Raw genomic sequence first — 19398 nt, 5'->3', positions numbered from 1 at the left:
TGAGCTTCTGGTGAAGGGTAGATGGCACAGCTCCAACTCCATGAATCCACTCCCTTCCTAATAGCAAGTTAAAATTAGCCTTAGACTGTATCACCAGGAAAAGAGTTGGTCGAACTATACTGCCTACAGCAACATCTACTTGAATGGCTCCCAAAGAATAGCCAGTTTTACCCTCATAATTCGAAAGCACAATGTTGTGGGCAGATAGATCAGTGTCATGTTTCCCGATCTTGTAGAGCATAGATCGAGGCATTAAGTTGACAGCCGCTCCTCCATCAATGAGCACTTTGTTGATTCCAACATTCTCAACTTTTGCTCTGATGAAAAGAGGTTTGAGATGACTTTTCATCTGAAAATCTGGCTTTTCGAAATAAGCTACTTGCTCTTCCACACAGCCATTATTCATAACATAGTAACATACTGGCTTTGGGTCAGCCATATCAAAATGATCGAACTCACTTTCGATCTCAGTAACTTCAGATTGGACATCATATTCAGATGGCAAGATAGATACCACACAGATGACATCGAAATCTGGCTCAGAATCCAGTAGATCCTCATCCTCCATCTTATCTTCATCCACCGGAGGCAGGAGTCTCTCCTTTACTGGCCTCCTAGATACTTCTTTATATTGGCCCATTTGCGGGTTCTGCTGGGCCAATTTCTTCTGACGCTGGAACCTACGCCATTGGGTCCTCGTCATAGGATTCTTTCCTTTGTAATTGTTCCTATACGAGTACCTATTGGCCTCCTGTGGGCCAATTTGCTTCGTTCCACTCGAACCACCTACTTCCATAATCCCTTTGTTGAACCTTATGAGTCCCTGGTGCATCCATTTTTCGACCGGCACTGAACCAGGAGGAGCGAAAGTATTCCTTCGACCTGACTTCTGATTAGTATTCGACTGCACCATAACTCTTTTGCCTTTATCGAAACGTTGGTTCTGCCTTGCCCCCTTGTTAACAACTTGGTATTTCTTGAGGCCCTCAGTAGCCTCCTTATCACATACTGCACTGCAGCGAGGGCAGAGCATCACAATCTTGTTTTCGAGTTTGCATCTGTTCAAGAAATCAATTAACTCCTCCTCAGCTTGAGGATAAACAACCTTCATCTGTTCGTTGTAATCCTCTTCAGATACATCCTGAACTTGCACATGGGACACCTCCATTGTTTCGACCATCATTATTTCTTGGGGCTCCGCATAGAGAGTTTCGGCAGCTTTGGATGTTTCAGCATTTGCCTGAACAACCTTTGGTTTCTCACCAAATTTTAGCCTTCCTTCGTCAAGAGCCTTTTGAACCAAATCCCTGAAAAGAACACAACGTGAGGTTTTATGGCCAAGGAAATTATGAAATTTACAATAACCCCTTTTTTTCTGTTGTTCGATTGGGGGTACTTTCAAGCCCTTAGGAACAACAATCTGGCCATCTGTGACTAATAAATCAAATATTTCATCACATTTAGTTATGTCAAATGTATAAGTTTTAGACACAAATTTATCATTTTTAGGTTCAACAGGGTTTTTTCCATTGGAAGGTCTAAGGAGTTTACAAACATAAGGAGGTCCAGGTTTTAATTCTGCTAAATCAACCTCACTGTCTTCGATATCTTCATAAATAATATCGAACTCCTGGTCACTGTCATTGGTTTCGACATATGCAACCTTTTCCTTCTTGTGGAATTTAGAATTTCTAGCCTTTTCGGCCTTCAACCGTTCGAGTTGTCGAACTCTATCAGCCAATTGAGCCATATCCCTTAAATACTGGGTATCTAATTTCTTTCTAATCGAATAGTCTAGGCCACCAGCAGCCATTTCGACTAATTCATGTTCAGGGACTTGGGTGAAACACCTTGCCTTTAAGAGTCTGAATCTGTTCAAATAATCATCAATTGATTCAAGTGCCTTGCGTCGAACGCTGGCTAACTCTTTAAGGCTGATCTTAGACTGTCCCATATAAAATTGCTCATGGAAAATCCTTTCCAATTGGTTCCAATTATGTATGGAATGAGGAGGAAGGGTTGTAAACCATGTAAAAGCATTTTTAGTCAAGGAACTAGGGAAAAATTTCATTCTTAAATTTTCATTATTAGCCAAATCCCCTGCTTCGACCAAATATCTAGCAACGTGTTCGACAGTGGACTCATTTGTCTCTCCCGCAAACTTGGTAAACTTAGGGATTTTCACACCCCTTGGTAATTCTGTCTGTAACACATACTCAGATAATGGAGACACAAAATTAGGCCTATGTAAGCCTAAGTTCAAACCATTCTGCACCAAAATCGTTTCGACCATTTAGGCTAGGTTATTCTGCATATCGAAACGGTTTTGTTGAATATTCCCTATTACTTCATCAGCATTTTGGTTCCTATTTACCAATACTATACCAGGGTTTGGTTCGACCTGTTGGACTGGTGGCTCTATGCGTGCCGCTGGTTGTGGTGCTTGAGCCATTTGCATCCCGGGGTTATTAGGCATCTGTATCTCTTGGACAGGCGCCTGTATTTGGATCTGTCGAATCGGTGGTTGCTGTATGGGTGGTGCCCCAAAAAAGTCAGCAATTCGACTTATTTGATTTGTTAACGTTTGGTAACTGTCATTTGTATTTTGAATTAAAGGGTTAATAACAGTTCCTATTTGTTGTGTTAACATGTTAACCATATCATGGTTACTTTCATCCATTTGTTGTCTGAGTGACAAAACGGATGTATTAGTTAAATGTTGCGGAATTACCCTACCTTGATTGCCCGCTACAGATCCTGATGGAGAGGCCATATTAAGATTCTCTATGTTTGGTTGAGAATTTTGCAACCCTACCATCAAAGATGTAGGCATGCCATATAGAGGATTTTGAGGCGGTCGAAAGGGACTTCCACTGGGATTCCCTAAACTAGGATTGTTCCAAGGGGCAAAAGCAGACGCTGACGTGGTCGAACTTGCCAACGTCATGTTGGTCATGGGAGAGGTTACCCCTGTCTGATTCATAACCGTCGAAGCGGTTGAACTAATTGTGCCAACAGTTTGGTCAGGAATTGCTCCTATACCAGAATTTATATTGGCATTACTGACAGATGTTTGCGTTGGTTGCCCCTCCATATTTGGAAGGTCATTGTTTCGATTGCTTGGGGGTGGTCTAGCCATCCTTGTACGAGTTTTGAATTCTGTTAAGTGTGGAACAGATTTCCCACTTCTTAAATGCATACAAAATCAAAACAATTAAGAAGGCAATAAACCAACTGCAACAAACAAAACTTTAAAAATAATTTAAAACCAAAACACACAATTGACCGGTCCCACTGGGCGTGCCAATTTGTTTACACTGGAATTTGGTAAACAACCGCTAGTCTAAGTTAATTGCTTGCGAGATCAACTAGTGAATCTCAGGAGCATGTCACTTGTGTATTTTGCGTTTAAATGTAAAGCTTTTGAATGTTCATCGTTGCAACAAACACTTACTGGTTCGAAATTTGCAGAAAGTAAAATTGTTTAACAGAAATCGAAAGGCTGGAAATAACTAGGCAAGGAAAGGAAAATTGCAGAATGTAAAGGCTCAGCGAGTTCATTCGATCGAATGAACCATTTAAAATGCAGGAATTATAAAACGAAACGTAAATTGCATTCGAAATGTAAAGTTTACAAAAACTTAAAATGGTTCACAAACAAACATACATTCTCCTTGTGTACTCGTTTCTCTCTGCGCTGGATACTTTGAGTGTATAAGGATTCTGTAGAAATGATTTGCGACCCTCAAAAACTAACTAAAACTGCTATATATAGACATTCGAAAATAAACTGCCCTAACGGTCGAACATTATCCGAATGCCAAGTGTCCTGCCACGTACATCTTACATGCACATAACTGCTCCTTAGAACGGTTATCCATCTTGCTCGAAGTCGAACTGGTTTAGTGAAGATTTGTTCAGAAATTATGCTAAGTCCAGAACTCTTGCTGCCTCGACTTCGACTCGTCCATACACCAGTTCGAATTGCCCAATAACTCGAAGTCCTCTTTCTTGTCTTAGCTTTGTACTTCGTAAATACTCCTTTGAACCTGGGAATTCCTTCTTAAAGACTCTCCTCTCTTTTCGATTCGAGCAGGTCCTGGCCAGACTCTTGCTCTGTAATACGCTCCGAACCTCGAGACGACATCCAATGCATACTTAGAACATATTTTAGCTCGTCGAAAATATGGGCTAACAATATGTTAATTAACATGAGAAAATATAGATATGTCCCAAACTCAGTGTTAAAGAACTTTCGCTTTCTCATTTTACATATTTTTTCTAAGCCAATTAAATCCATAAAAAAACGTTTGGCTCCTTTTTATTTTTAAAGCCAACTAGAGAATAATATTACTCAAAATTTTCCATTATTTTTTTTGCCATTAACATTACAATCATGTTGATACCATCATGGGTATTAATTCCAAATTTGATTAAAATAAATAAATAATTATTTAATTATTACACATGTTTAAAATTTGAATAAGAGTCTAATTCAATTTCAAAAAATCAATTTCTGAAGTAAGAGTCACTTCTTTACTTATATACACTACTTTAATTATATTTCTAATCAATGTGACATCTTTAACATGAACAATCTATTTAATGAAAATCTTCATTTAAAGTATAGTACTTTTTTATTGTTAGTTATTAATTTGTTAATTTTTATTAATGAAAGATATTTAAATTTATGATTTTTCTCTCTTATTTTTTCTCTCCAATCACTTATTCAATCTTATAACTCCTAAAATAATACTTTTTTTATTAATTATACACAAATGAATTATGAAATTTAGATCTTGAAATTGTCATTTTATGCAAATGTTCTTTACTTATTAACTATCATTCGAATTTCCTTGTGAGGTTGGTCTTGTAAATAATTGTATACGTTTGTGGATAAGTTTCTTCTATTGTGCACTTGTGAAGCTTATTCAGGATAGAGGAGATATTTTTATTTGCACTGTCTTTTGAAATGAGATGCTAAATCAATAAGTTCATAGTTAAGCCAAGTGAAAGAAATATGACCACTTTACCAATGATTGAGAGCCATTTTAGAGATGTTTTAACTTATATTTGTATCAAGACAATCTCCCGTGATTCACCATTAGAATTGTTTAATTCTATTTTGATGGGTACTTACTTATTTGCACTCGATCATATGACATATCCATAAAAAAATACTCATAATAAAGAGATATACTTACCTTTTTTAATCCATCACAACTCTTTATTTTCTTAACAGATATCTAAAAAAACTTGTAATTTTTTTTACTCAAACTGTGCAATTTTTTTAGAATTTAAAATAGGACTCACAAATTACCCCATATTTCTATATTCATTGTAGTTAAATTACATTTTGATTTTAAGAACCAGATTCTTGTAGAAAAAGAAACCGTTCTTACACGTCCCAAACTCAACTTGTTATAATATTAACGATAAAATTGTATAAGAGCTTAATCAACTAAAAAAAACTTAATCAACTTTAAAACCTCATAAGCAACTCTCATTGAAAGATACTCTAATATAATTTCCACTTTAGATGGTTAAACATCCCTAATTAACTGCAAATTATGAAGACAATTATCTTACAACAATTAAGTATATAGATTGTCTTAATCTAACAACAGTTAAGTATTCCTCTCATCTTATATATCTTCAAAATTTTATATTTCAGTTTTTCCATACCACTCAATAAAATATTGAAGTAGCTTGTAAAAATAATTTTCCCTAAAACACAAGTGTATTATTGGGTCACGACTGAAAATTTTCGCTGAGTAATAAATTTGTATAGTATCGATTAAGAAAATAAATTCTTTTTTTAGGCAAGAAAATAAAGAGTTAGATACAAGAATATAATAAGGAGATGATCGATGCTCTAGTGGTAAAGCGATATTGAGTTAAATAATTAAGAGGCTTTTGTAATGTTACGGGAAAAAACAAGTATGGTTTAGCAAACTTAAGTATTCTGAAACGACAATAGGATTTTGTTTTTTTTAATCATTCAAGATATTTATACCGTTTATGGCAATCATTGCATGTCGATGGATACTTATTGTCTTTTGAATAACTTTACAATTTTTCAAAAATAACAAAATATCATTACAAAATTTTACCTTCCATAGCATATATACAAGAATGATATTTAGTAAATTATCTAGCATAATCATTTAAATACTATCTAATAAGAAAGTTAAAGAGTTAGATAGAAAGATCCTACAATATACTTCAAACTAAAGTTTAATTTCGATATATATACCTTATTTCTCTTTATATTTAATGACAGTGTGCTAGGTTATCCATAAAGTTAAATATGTTAACAATTATATAATCTGCTAAACTCGTTGTTTATTAATGATAGGAAAATATATAATCAGTCACAATCGTAAAAAAAAAAAAATTATACTGAAGATGTATACTTCAAAAGTTAAAATTATTCTTTTGTCCACTTCTTGTATTTTCCTAAAAAAATTATAATTAAGATACGTCGAAGTAGAAGTAGTTTTTTTTTTTTAATGAAATGTAGAAGTAGTGTTACTTTACGCTGTTTGATAATTGTGTTGGGGACTAATCTTATGTTACATTTTTAAAAAAATCTTATGTTAGATAAAGCAGCTTTATTTTATGCGTTCTTAAATTTTACTCTTACGTCTAACTCTTTTAGTTTTTTTGACAAGCAAAAGTATATGTTATTAATATAATAAAAGTCCTGAGATGAAACACAAGTTGTGTTATCTTGTGGGCATCTAGAAACATACATCATATTTAAAAGTGTTAGACACGAGTTAAAGAGTTAGGAACTAATCTCTTACGGAAAGAAAATTTATTTAAGAGGTTAGTCTATCTCAGCATATGTTCTTCTACTAATTAATTATTTTTGGTTAAATATATAATCATGTTATTTAATATATATATATATATATATATATATATATATATATATATATATATATATATATATATATATATTTAAACTTGTATTTTTATTGCTTTAAAGAGAAGGATAAGCATTCGAAAGTGAAAGTTAGGAATAAAAATTTCCATACAAAAACTTTGAAGTAACACTTTTGAAGAATATACGTTAAGAAGTAGTAAATTAAACAATAATAATTATTCTTATACACTTTTAGGTGATCGATCATTTCTTTATCATCAAGGACTAGTAAGAGGAAAGAAAAGGAAAAAATATTTGGCAGATGACTGGATGCTATGACACTCAGTCTTGTGGACGTCTTGGCTTATGCAAATTAAATAATATGATTTTTAACATGCGATTCTGTTATGATTTCCATTTTGGACTTAAACAATATTCACTCTAGTACTGATTTATTGTAAGAATAAGTGCGTTTTTCTCATTGGTATTATAGATCCTTTGACTCCATTAGGACTTATTGTTAAAGATATCATGTACTATTTCAGTATTAATTATTAAATAAAGTTTATTTAGAAATTATAAAAGTTGTGAATCAGATTTCCTATTTAACGAGTTTACTCATAACAATTTTGTGTAGTTTCCAATAAATTTTAATTAACAATAAAGAATATATTAATAAAATATCAAAAAATGTATTGCTAATACGCTCCACCAGTACGTACGAAAATCAACGTACAAGGCACATTTATATATCTTCACTTGGCTAATATGAAAATATCTTTACTAAATTAAGTTATATTATGGGAAGCAACCACAGACGTGCAATTTTGCTACTTCAATTATAAGTATAAAATACTTCAAAATTTTCAAGATAGATATGCCATCACATATAAAAATCTTGAAACAACTGACAATATATATTTATGATTACCAGCCAAACATACATGATCACCCCACTCGAAGTATATATTGATGATTGCCAACCACACCTTATATTTTTAATTTATTTTATTTTATTTGACACGACTACACCTTATATTTTTAAAAGGTATACAATGAATATTGTATTATGCAATACTTTCGGGAACTTCTAGTTGTCCTGCATTCAGCTAAAAATTATTAAAGATTAAAGCATACTTAGATTACAGTATAGACATTATCAAGCATGCTCTGCTCGCACCCACACCCATAATGATCCTACCAGGTTAGAACATATATAATAGTTGAGAACAATTAATTTTATAAAATAATTATATTGTAAGAAGTTATATTGATTAGTTTAAAAAAAACTTTTTTTTCACAAACTTTTTTCTTTAACCATATCTCAGTCTTGCATTGTTCTCTTGTTGAAATTTTAGGTTTAATATAATTCAACCAAATATAAAATTTCGAGTGCATTTTAATCTAGTATGTATTAAAAATAATTTTTGCTTAAAAGTACATTACATTTACCATGACCTGATAATCACCTCAAAAAACAAAAGTTGACACGACAACTGTTGCCTGTTGGCATACGTCCACCGCAACAACAACAAAATCTGCATGATTTTGGTAGGTAAAGATTACTTCTCCTATTTTTATTTTTTTTAAACAGAAATTACTTCCCCTATTGATTCCACACAAATTGCTCAATGTCAATTTTAATTGGGTTATTAATGATTATAAATTTTTTTATAAAATTATTTTTTCTCATCTATTTATTAATGTTCTTGTTCCGTGTCAAATGTAAAATGACAATTACAACGTAACAGAGAAATATAAACTAAATGTTTACCATACATAAGATTCAATATATTATCCACTTAAGAAAAATGAGCAATGTCTAATAATAATATATGAAATAATATTTGATAGTATATTTGAATTTAGCAAAATTAAAAATGTCCATAAATTAAAATTGAGATCCAATTTTATAAAACTGTAATAGAGATTGTACGATTCTACGTGAAATTTAACTCCTTTGAGTTAACAAAGTTTTCCGTTATGAGTAAGAGTGTTTATGACTCGTCTTCTCCCACCAACCCTTTCCAGATTTTTATAAATTTAGATTTAAGAAACTAGATCTATTGGTTTTTTTTAAGGCAAGTTCATGTTTCAACTTTCAACTGATCTCATCTTGATCTATATATATTCTCTTAAAAAATATAAATTTATAAATAACTATATATTAATAATACAACTTCTTAACTTAATAAATAATTAATGTTTTGTGTAGTATATTTTAATTATAGTTTTTTAGTTCTATTATTCGACTATATATAAATATCAAGATTAATATATATACTGTACACGAATTCAGATTAAAGTTTTGTGAGAAATCAATTTATATGTAACTTTTAAAAATTTTGTCACTATAATTTTAGTGACGTTAATATTTGTGGCAAATGAATATGATAATAAATTAAAGTATTTGATCATTATATGGTATCAAAATTGGAATTAGTAGTATAGACTAATAAAGTTTCCAATAAGTATTGTAGATCTTACAGACTAAATATTAAGCTTATTAGTGTTATATCAGTTTATTAACTTATCTCTTTGATGTAAGGCTGAACCTTCTCAAGGAGTTCTAGAACAATATCTAAGGGGACAAAAAGAAATGTCCATCATCCACAAGGCTAAATATATTGTCATAATTCAGCTTATAGAAGTTAAAATAGATTCTATTCAAATATCCCTCCCACTTAACACTAGTGTCCAAAAGATATATCCTTTTTTAATTTCCATCCCAAATTAGAGATAAAATGTGCTTAAATCATATATCAAGCAGATAGTAAACTAAATACAGTGCATGTACATCCAACACTTATCGCAGTAATCAACATCACATCAACTCAGATATTTCAAGTTGAAAGCACGATACTTTTACACTTCATGGTCTTGGTATAATTAACATGTACCATAACTGAGAAAATAAAATCTTGGGTACTAGCTTGAAGATTTGACGTGAATATCGGAAGGAGGGAATCTTGGACACTCATAGACCAATGGTAACACAACAAATGTATCTATCCAATTTGTATGATCCTCATGTGGTTGTTGAATATGAGAAGACGTGCATTTCCACACGAGGCCAGAATATATATAATCATGCATGATTTCTTTCTAAGTCATGAAGAGACTTTATACTATTATATTATGCATGCCTACACAGTAGAGGTCCACAGTCACGTGTACTGTGTCGCTGCAAATCAGAACCAAAACCTTGTGATTTTCAACACAGCTTGCCGGCAGCCATAACAACACGTCGAAGGTTTCAACATCCTTCATCTTCACAATCACAAACTTCTTCATTTCTTCTCAGGAATTAATTCAAACTTCAAACTAAAAATACAAAGTGCGTTTCATTTCTCGCATTTAATTGCAGGCCCCACATCGGTTTGTCCAAAAGTGGTGTAGACACACATGGGTAGCACTGGGCCAGGCTCTATGACTTAATGGGTTGAGCCTATACACGTGTATGGGCTTCGTTCCAGGGCCATATCTCTCCGTTTGGGCCCTGACACTTGCGCTCGACTCTGTCGTGTTTTTTAAGTGAACGGCGCCAAATGGAATGTGAAGGATTCATCATAATCTCTTTTTTTTTTTTTTTTTTTTTTTTTTTTAATGTAGGAATCCCTTTTTCTAGTATTCTCACAATGGAAATTTCACCTCCATAGCCTATGGTGACCATCCTAGAATGTAAATTTAAATCTTTATTATATGGATTATCAAAATAAAATTTTAATTTTCATTAATGAACGTCTATAAAAATAATGAAGAAAAAATCAAGTTTGATGCAAACAAAAACTTCAAACTCTTCTCTTTCTTTTTACTTTTCTTTTTACTTTTTATTAACGTTAAATTAATGAGTAAGTCTATGAACTATTTGAGAACTTTTAATTAGATTCTCAAACTGGAAAAAAAATATAATGAGTCCTTAATTTTGTAATGTTTTTATAATTGAGTTTCAAAAAAATTTAAAACCATCACAAATTGTTTTTTTTTTTTTTTTTTGTGGTTTCAAGCCACTATATACTAATTCTAGAGAGTCGATTACAAAAATTTTACATAATCAAGGATTCAATTACAAATTTTCCTTTTAGAAACCTAACTAAAAATTTCTAATAAATGGTTCGAGGACCTACCATGTTATTGTCTTTGCTGAATTTCAAGGACCTACCGATAATTAATTCAACCTTTTATAAATTCAGATCGTATCATTAATTAACTATTCACTAACTGTGTGTGTGTTTAGGTAAACAATTTAATTAAACACTTAATTACTTATTCAATATTTTTTTATCATATTAGAGCTTATATTATAAATTTGACCATAAAAACCGTTTAGAATAAGTTAAAAAAATACTGGTTTTGATAAATTTTACAGAAAAAATATTAAAATAATCAAATAAAATAAATATAAGAATAAAATCAAATAAATTCTCTGTGAGTTCTCTTAAACAACCTACGTGACATGATTGAATCATTGTCATATTATATTGGTATTGCTATCCTAATCGCTCACATGGTTCCGTTCCAGTCATTATTGCTATCTTCATCAGTGAGATGGTTCACTCGCTGTCATTATTGCTTTCTTCTTAACTTAGCTAAACCTTTTAGAAATAATTTTGGAAGGTTTGTCTAATCGAAGCACCCAAGACCTTATCTCAACAGGACAAGGGATTACAAAAAATCATAAAAGATAAGATGTTAGTGGTGCAATAGTATGATTTTGTCTACCCCCTATGGTACGCGACAGTGACACTCCCATTTGGAGAGTAGAACTTAGTGCTGCAGGTCTTGGTAAGTTTCATCTCTTCTCTGCCATGTGATTGATGCCTTAATTTTTTACTTGTTAGAATTTACACATCACAGCATATCCTTCCCAATATACTTTTTATTAGCCAATAAAATTTATGAAAGTTTCATACTTTCATTCATTATTAGTATTCAATATATGGCTCACATGAAATGCACCAAATGATAAAAGAGTAAATTGAAAAGGAAAATGTCAAAGAATGCATTATTAACATTTCTCTTTCAATATTTATCTTCTCATGTGAACATTATTATAGTGGAGTAGCTTCTTCAATCCGAGTAGTGGTGAAGAAATACATGGAAATTTGCTTTCAACATGTTTCATTCACGATTTTCATCAATTGTAGCTCAAGCAACACCGAAAGTCCAAGTCAAGAATTATTTGATCCCGTGATTGAATTCTATGAAGACTATTTAGCCTGCACTTTAACCTACATCAACACTCCTTGCCAGGTCTGCAGAGCTTCATTTCATTGCAACCAAAATGAAAAGAGTTGTTCCATCTAATTAGCATGGTGCTTTCTTACTTCATTTTGTAGGCCACAGCCCTTAAAACCAGCTGGCTATGGTTTTGTACATACTGCCATGCTAGTTAATTGATTTCTCTAATTAATCAATAATGTTTTAAAATGTAGTAAAACAGAAAAAGAGAAGACATGACTACTGCATTTACCAGCCAAAGGCAATTCACATTTCCGTTTATGTTTACATCAATGGTATTCTTTGGTTTAGGGAAGAATAAGGAAAGAAAGAGAAGAGAAGGAAGAAAAAAAATGTGAGATGATTTTTTAGATTATTTGATAAGAGAATTGAAATAAAAGAATTTTTTTTTTCTTTTCACTAATTTAATTGAGTTTTAAAAATTAAATGAAAAAATTGTGTAAAATGACATAAATGTCTTCAATAAAAAAAACAAAAATATGATATAAATAAGGGTATATTTATAATTGTAAAAATAAAAATAACAAATCCTTTCCTCCGCTTTCCATCTCTTTCCTCCTCTTTCCATCAATGGACAAGCTAAAAAGGTATCCTGACTCGTGTACATAAAAACTTCCTTTGTATGCCGTCACCAAATGAAGGAAGGGTTAATTCTTTGTGATTTTTCTTTCCTCCCCATTCCACCAAAACAAATGAACCACAAGTTAGTGAATTTAGAGGGGGAGATATAAGGTGAGAGAGAAAACAAAATCTTCTGAGAGAATTTAGAGAATGAAAAGCTTTTTGTTCTTGTAAAATACAGTACATAGGTTCTTCATATCATCCATATATATAGACTCTTGATAGACTTGGTAGGGACTGTTCCCTAGCATTATAACAAGTGATGCAACTTCCTAGACATTAATACACATGAGGCCATGAAGATTGCATGCATTTAGTAAGTGATACATGAAAACACACTTCTAACACACAACTCAAACTAATGCCCATTAATTAATTTTTAAATAACGACTAAAATCACAAACAAAACAGAATTCTAATACAACAAACACAAAAAAACCTAGGCATGAAATATGTAAGAAATAATCACTAGAAGAAACATCTACAAATATACATTCCTTATGTTTCAATCATCTTCAACAAGAGCACCAATTTGAAGTGATTGTAGAGTCTTTCAAGCCTCCCCCAATGCTGTCTTGATGTCATTCTGTAAAGGCAACAGGGAAACAACATATGAGAATAATTTCAAGTTTCAATAGCAGCATGTATCAGCGTTCTTCACACTTGCATGCCAAGCCTCTAGTTACATAGCAATAGCCACACTCATTCACACAAGAAATTATTGCATATCCTCAGAGCGCCATGTGAGGTTGCCTCACTCCATTGGTATCTTGACATATTAGCCTTAAGTGGCAGGATTCGTCATTGTTCAAGGCTGAGACGTCAAAATCCAAATGGAACGAACATAATCTCACATATGCACTCCATGGAGAGAAATAGAGAGAGATTGTACTTCAATGGACAACGGTGAGGTGGTTGGACCATAACGAGCGAGGACATGCCCTTCCTTGTCAACCAAAAACTTAGTGAAATTCCACTTTATCCTACTACCCAGAAATCCTGTTTTATTTGCTTTAAGGAATTTGTAGACAGGTGCTGTATCAGGTCCATTGACACGTACCTGTAAATAAAAAGGAATTTAATATATACAATTAACAACCCAATGCTAAATAATGGACAATACAGGCATATGTAATAATATAGAGATGCATAACTCACTTAAAAATCAGTCAAGAATAAACAGTTAAATCTACAAGATTATTATTGAATCATCATTTGTAAACATAACCACAATGCCAACATGCTTTCCATTTGGCATCTCTTAATAACTTTCAAAGACTAGATGCCAACACAAGAACAAATTCCTATCTTTATTTTATTCACCAATTTATTTTATGTTGGCTCATTTGACAGGACATAGTATTGACTTTTTTTTTTTATAAACAGAATTTATTAAGAGCAGGACACAAAATTGAAGGATAAGAAACCCTCAAGGGGAAAGTAGATAAAAGAGAAGGTAAAAGGAAAAAGAAAAGAAAAAAAGAAAAAGCAAAGACATGTAACAAAACATGTCGATCTCTCTAACGATCAAACAAAGACACTCCTCTGAAAAGACCATTAGCAGAACACCACAAGAAAGCGAAAATATATACTCAATCCCAAATGAGCTCAAAAGAAGACCATCAACCAGTGAAAATTCTAGCATTTCTTTCCAACCATATACACCAAAGGGCTGCAAACTGAGCACAATGCCAAAGCTTTTTTGTGTAGTGTTGCCTTTTTTTAATTAAAAAAGAATGATAACTCTAGACCTGTTCCACAGGATTGGATACCACTACAAAGCTGCTGATAAATCTTTGGTATGAAGACTCCATAAAGCCCTGGCCTTAAAGAGGCCCCAAGGTGTTGGTTTGAAAGGCCTGACCACAACATTTCTTGCCTTCAGCTTCAAGGCAAGCATGATCCTTCATTGTTTATATTACATCAAGGACCTCATTGCATTTTTATCCTTGTTTATGTTGATGATACCATTGTCACTGGTGATTCTCTATGCCTCATTCAGGATTTCATTGACAAGCTGCATTCTGAATTTGCTCAACAATTTGGCTCCATTAATTACTTTCTTGGTATTCAAGTCCAGCCTCTCCCTGATGGTTTCACCTCTCACATGACCACTGCTAAAGGGATTTCCACTCCCATGGTCACCAACCTTAAATTATCCAAACACAGGGTTGACTGTATGATTAATTCTACTCTTTACAGATCTACCGTTGGTGCCCTGTACTATGTTATTATTACAATTTACAAGGCCTGAAATCAGCTATGCTGGAAACAAGACCTCTCAGTTTATGTCTCAGTCTTTGGAGGAACACTGGAAGTCTGGAAGGCAGTCAAGTTCGTTTTAAGATATCTCAAAGGAACCCTTGTACATGGCTTGCGGCTGCAAAAGGCTGATCTCAGCCAATCTGCCCATCTTGTTGCATACAGTGATGCTGACTGGACTTCTGATCCAGATGATAGAAAATCCACCTCTGGATGCTGCATGTAATTTGTCCCTAATCTGATTTGCCAGTGATCAAAGAAGCAAAACTAAGTGGTTCGCTCCAGCACTGAAGCTGAATATGACAACCTTACCAACTCTGCTGCTGAGTTCATCTGGCTGCAATCCTTTTTGTCAAAACATTGGATTCCAATGCATGTTCCTGTGATCCTCTGTGACAACCTTAGCACCGTGTCTCTCTCTTAAACCTAGAGCTACATGTGAGAACTAAACATATGGAGCTTAACATTTTTTTTTTTTCATGAGAAGGTCCTCCGTCACTCATATTCCTGTTAAAAAACAGAACGCTGATATTCTGACTAAGGCACTATCTCCTCTTAAGGGACAAACTTAAGGTGGTTGACACCATGAGTTTGAGGGGGAGATATCAGAGTATAGGTTTGTGTTAGCATAGTCTATGATCAGTAGCCCCAACTGTCAAGTAGTTATTCAATTAGTAGTTAAGAAAAACCAGTTATCACTCAATTAGTTGGGTTTTTGTTACTGTTGTAACTGATTAACAGCCGGAAACCATTGTATATAAACCCCTGGGTGTACAAAACAGATTTAGTGAAAATATCATTAATTCCTCTCTCTCTCTCTACTTCTCTTAGTTTATCTGTATCTAATAGTTTGGGTTGCTTAAATTAGAATGGAATAGATCAAAATGAAATGGATTCCAATCCATTGCATCCAAACCTTCAATTTGTATTCCCTCTCAATTTGGGGGATACAGGACAGAATCAGGATACTTTTTTTTGTTTTTATTAAATTATGTTCTATCACATCTCTGCAATGCATCTGCAGCAGGTAAAGCTCTTTATTCCATCCCAACCTTGTTCCTCTTGGTAAGGTAAGCCCATGCTCTGTCATATCTTGACCATGAATGCACCTCTCCAACAGTGAATAATGACATAGCCACCAGCAGTAACTTTATTCATATTAGAAGCCCAATGTTTCAGACTATGACACAACCTGGCTCCACAAACATGATTCACATTTCTTCCAATCAAACTAAAGTTGCCTGAACCATTGGATATATAATATGATATATAACTCCAAGTAAAATTATTCCAATTTTTTTTTTTTTTACATTTTTGGTTCCTTTCCCTTTTCTCTACATCCTAGCATGTCTAATTATAATGTTGAGTTTATACAAATTGTAGATTTTGTTTAATCCAGTTAGCTTTTAGTTATTTTCTTTTTAATCCTTACACTGCTCATTCCAATTTGATCAATGCAGAGCTTACTTATACTAGGGTTGCAAGTGAGAAGTGTGATATCTATAGCTTCAGAGTACTGTCATCACTTCAATTAGCACTACTCATGGCATCACATTATGTATCTCAATATTTTGTTACTAAGTTAACACCATTAAAAAGGGTATAATAAAAACTATCATACACTTTTTTAATATTAGCCATCTCTCTATCATACACTTTTTAATCCATTGGCCAATGTTATGGTCATGCTCACTAGGCCTAATAAATAATAATAAAAACTGAGACAAACACAAAACTTGATCATAGTCTTGACTTTCAAAGGATGCTAAATGGTATTCTGTAGATGCAACGAGTTCAAACAAAACTAACAGAATGGCTTAGACTCAAGCAGTATGTCATGTTCCTTCTTAGTTCTTCCCATTGTTAAAATCACCAATCATTACTAACTTAAAACTACTGGATCAATCAGCATTCAATGACAAAATATAATTAGAACAACCACACCAGTAAATCAGTTTACTATTATCTTTGTACCCTAAAATATCTAGAACGGAAAAACAATCAGTAGAGGATCCAGATGCCTATACAAAGTACAAACAACCAATACCTTACCTTTCCAAAAATGGGATACTCAGCCTTGTACCTTGTACAGGCAAATTCCTCTGCCTCCTGGCTACTCCCGGGCTCTTGTTTCAGAAACTGGTTGCATGGAAATGCCAGTATCTCAAGACCTGAGATCAACCAACAAAACATTCTCAAGTGAGATCAATTTAATAATTTCTTTTAATCCTTCAGTTTAACTAAAAGTATTTGGTCACTGAAAAGGCACAAATTTGGAATCCAATAACATGCAAGTGCACCAACTGCTCTGTAAACCTAAAAAAACCATACCTCTGTCTTTATATTTGCTGTAAAGCTCAGTTAACTGGGTGTAATTGGAATTTGTAAATCCACTGCAGTTTACATCCAAAAAGTTAATCAGCTAACCCAAAAGCAATAAAAGGATAAAAAGAAAGTAAGATTGAATTTTTATAGCAAACACATGCAGAAAGTTGGGTTAGAAAAAAAGGGTGTGTAAAAATACCATTTTGAAGCGACGTTAACTACAAGAAGAACCTTCCCTTTGTAGGTGCTGAGGTTCACGTCTCTGCCCTTAGCATCCTGTGCCAACCATGAGAAGAGATTTCTATAATCATTCTCCAAAATCAAATAATAAAAAAAATTGGGGTTTCCTGTTGTTGAGATTCAAAAGTATATACCTTGACCATGAATTCATGGATGGATTTTTCTGTGACCGATGCCGAAGCACCCATTTCTCAAAGACGTGAACACTTCTCTCTCAACTTTCTGTCTCTTTGATTTCTTAATTTATGTCTATGCTAATATTTTGGGTTTACCAATTTCTTCAACAGTTTTATAGCATTCTCTCTCTCAAATTTCATCCATTAAGATTTAAGTGCGTGGTCCAGCAATGGCAGATGGACAACTTTCATGTTTTTTTCATGATTAAAGTTGACAGTTTCCCCAACATCAAGTACTTGATTAGCCAAAAATCAAGAATTTAAAACCACGTAATCAATATTTTAGTTTTCTTTTTTCGTTTTTTTAAAGGTGGTTCCGATCAATGAAACTAATACAACGTTGTTCTATTCTTCTAAATATTAACAGGTTTTCTTAGGTCATCTCTGCTGCCATCTCAGATTCTACATTTGCTCAGTAAAAAAATAATGTACACGAAATAATAAAAAAATAACAGAACTCGCGGTTTTTATTAACTGTTACTATCAAAGCAACCGAATTTCCACGTCACGATTTTTTGTCATACTCCCCCCCTCCCCTATATATGCTCTTTTACATCTGGAAATTACAGCATCCCCTCTAATTGTAGTGAAAATAAGTTACATCCGTGTGTATTATATTATTTGATTATAGAATATGATGTTTTTGATAATGATTAGATAAATAAGAGTGAGAATAATTAATTTTCATCCTCACTTTTATTTTAGTAATGATCAGTGATAATTGCAGTTTTTTTAGTGATAAGAAAAATTCAATTCCTTTATCTTGAGTTAAATTAAAAAAAAATGAAGAAAACAAGTAATAATTTTGCTCAAATTCACTCAAATAAAATTTTTAGAACGTAAAAACAACTTCTAAAAATCAAGAATACAAAAAAACATGCAGACAGATTCTACAGAAGAAGTTACATCCAAAACTATTATACTACAGTTAAATTGATTTTCGAAAGATATTTTTAAGAATCTAATCATTAAAATAAATATCTTACTGTTTATATCGTTAAAAAAGCGAATTGATCACTATCTCGAAACAGCAGAATCGTGGTTTTATACTGTTAAGTCATGTTTCTCCTTTGTCTTATAACTTAATTTTACATTACATAGCGTATAATTATTATATACGATATGTAATGTAACTTTTTATTTACGCCACCATCAACTCACTGTACAGCTACCATAAATGACAAGCAGTCACCTCTTTTGTCTGTAGATTGTGGAGAAGAAATAAGATAATTATCCCAAAAAGAAATTATGTGCTTTCAAGTCTAAGGTGTTCGATTTGGATATTTACATAATTATAATCATAACTAATAAATAATTAAATTATAAGTGAATATTATAATTTAATCATAACTAATTTTATATAACTAATTATAATGTGATATAATCAGTTATTATTTTTAAAATATGAATATACAACCAATTATGAATAAACTAATCATATTATCAATTATATAAAAAAAATTATATTTAAAATTAAAAAATCAATTATGAATGAATAAAAATAAATTATTTGAAATAATCATTTCTATAAAACTAACTATAATTTTATAACTATAACTATAACTATAGTTTATACCTACTTTTATAAACCAGCTATTTAAAACTAGTTTTCTTGAGCAGCCCTACTCAAGTGACAGAAGATTATCCTTGCGCATATACTTT

The 19398-nt window shown here is 32.6% G+C and overlaps 1 protein-coding gene across 1 annotated transcript; it reads right to left on the bottom strand.

Annotated features, from left to right (window-relative positions):
* Nucleotides 1–12875: 12875 nt before the first annotated feature.
* On the bottom strand, nt 12876–17943 carry LOC100306136 (glutathione peroxidase family protein). The gene is made up of 6 exons (NM_001251203.3): nt 17695–17943; nt 17520–17596; nt 17327–17388; nt 17048–17166; nt 13626–13793; nt 12876–13319 (listed from the first exon to the last, which is right to left on the bottom strand). The coding sequence occupies exons 1-6, from the start codon at nt 17746–17748 to the stop codon at nt 13287–13289; spliced, it is 513 nt and encodes a 170-aa protein (NP_001238132.1). The 5' UTR covers nt 17749–17943; the 3' UTR covers nt 12876–13286.
* Nucleotides 17944–19398: the final 1455 nt, after the last annotated feature.

The sequence above is a fragment of the Glycine max genome, chromosome 19, assembly GCF_000004515.6.
Source record: "Glycine max cultivar Williams 82 chromosome 19, Glycine_max_v4.0, whole genome shotgun sequence".
NCBI classification, from domain to species: domain Eukaryota; kingdom Viridiplantae; phylum Streptophyta; class Magnoliopsida; order Fabales; family Fabaceae; genus Glycine; species Glycine max.
Note: the sequence above shows the minus strand (reverse complement) of the source record. Positions and strands in the feature narration are given on the sequence as shown.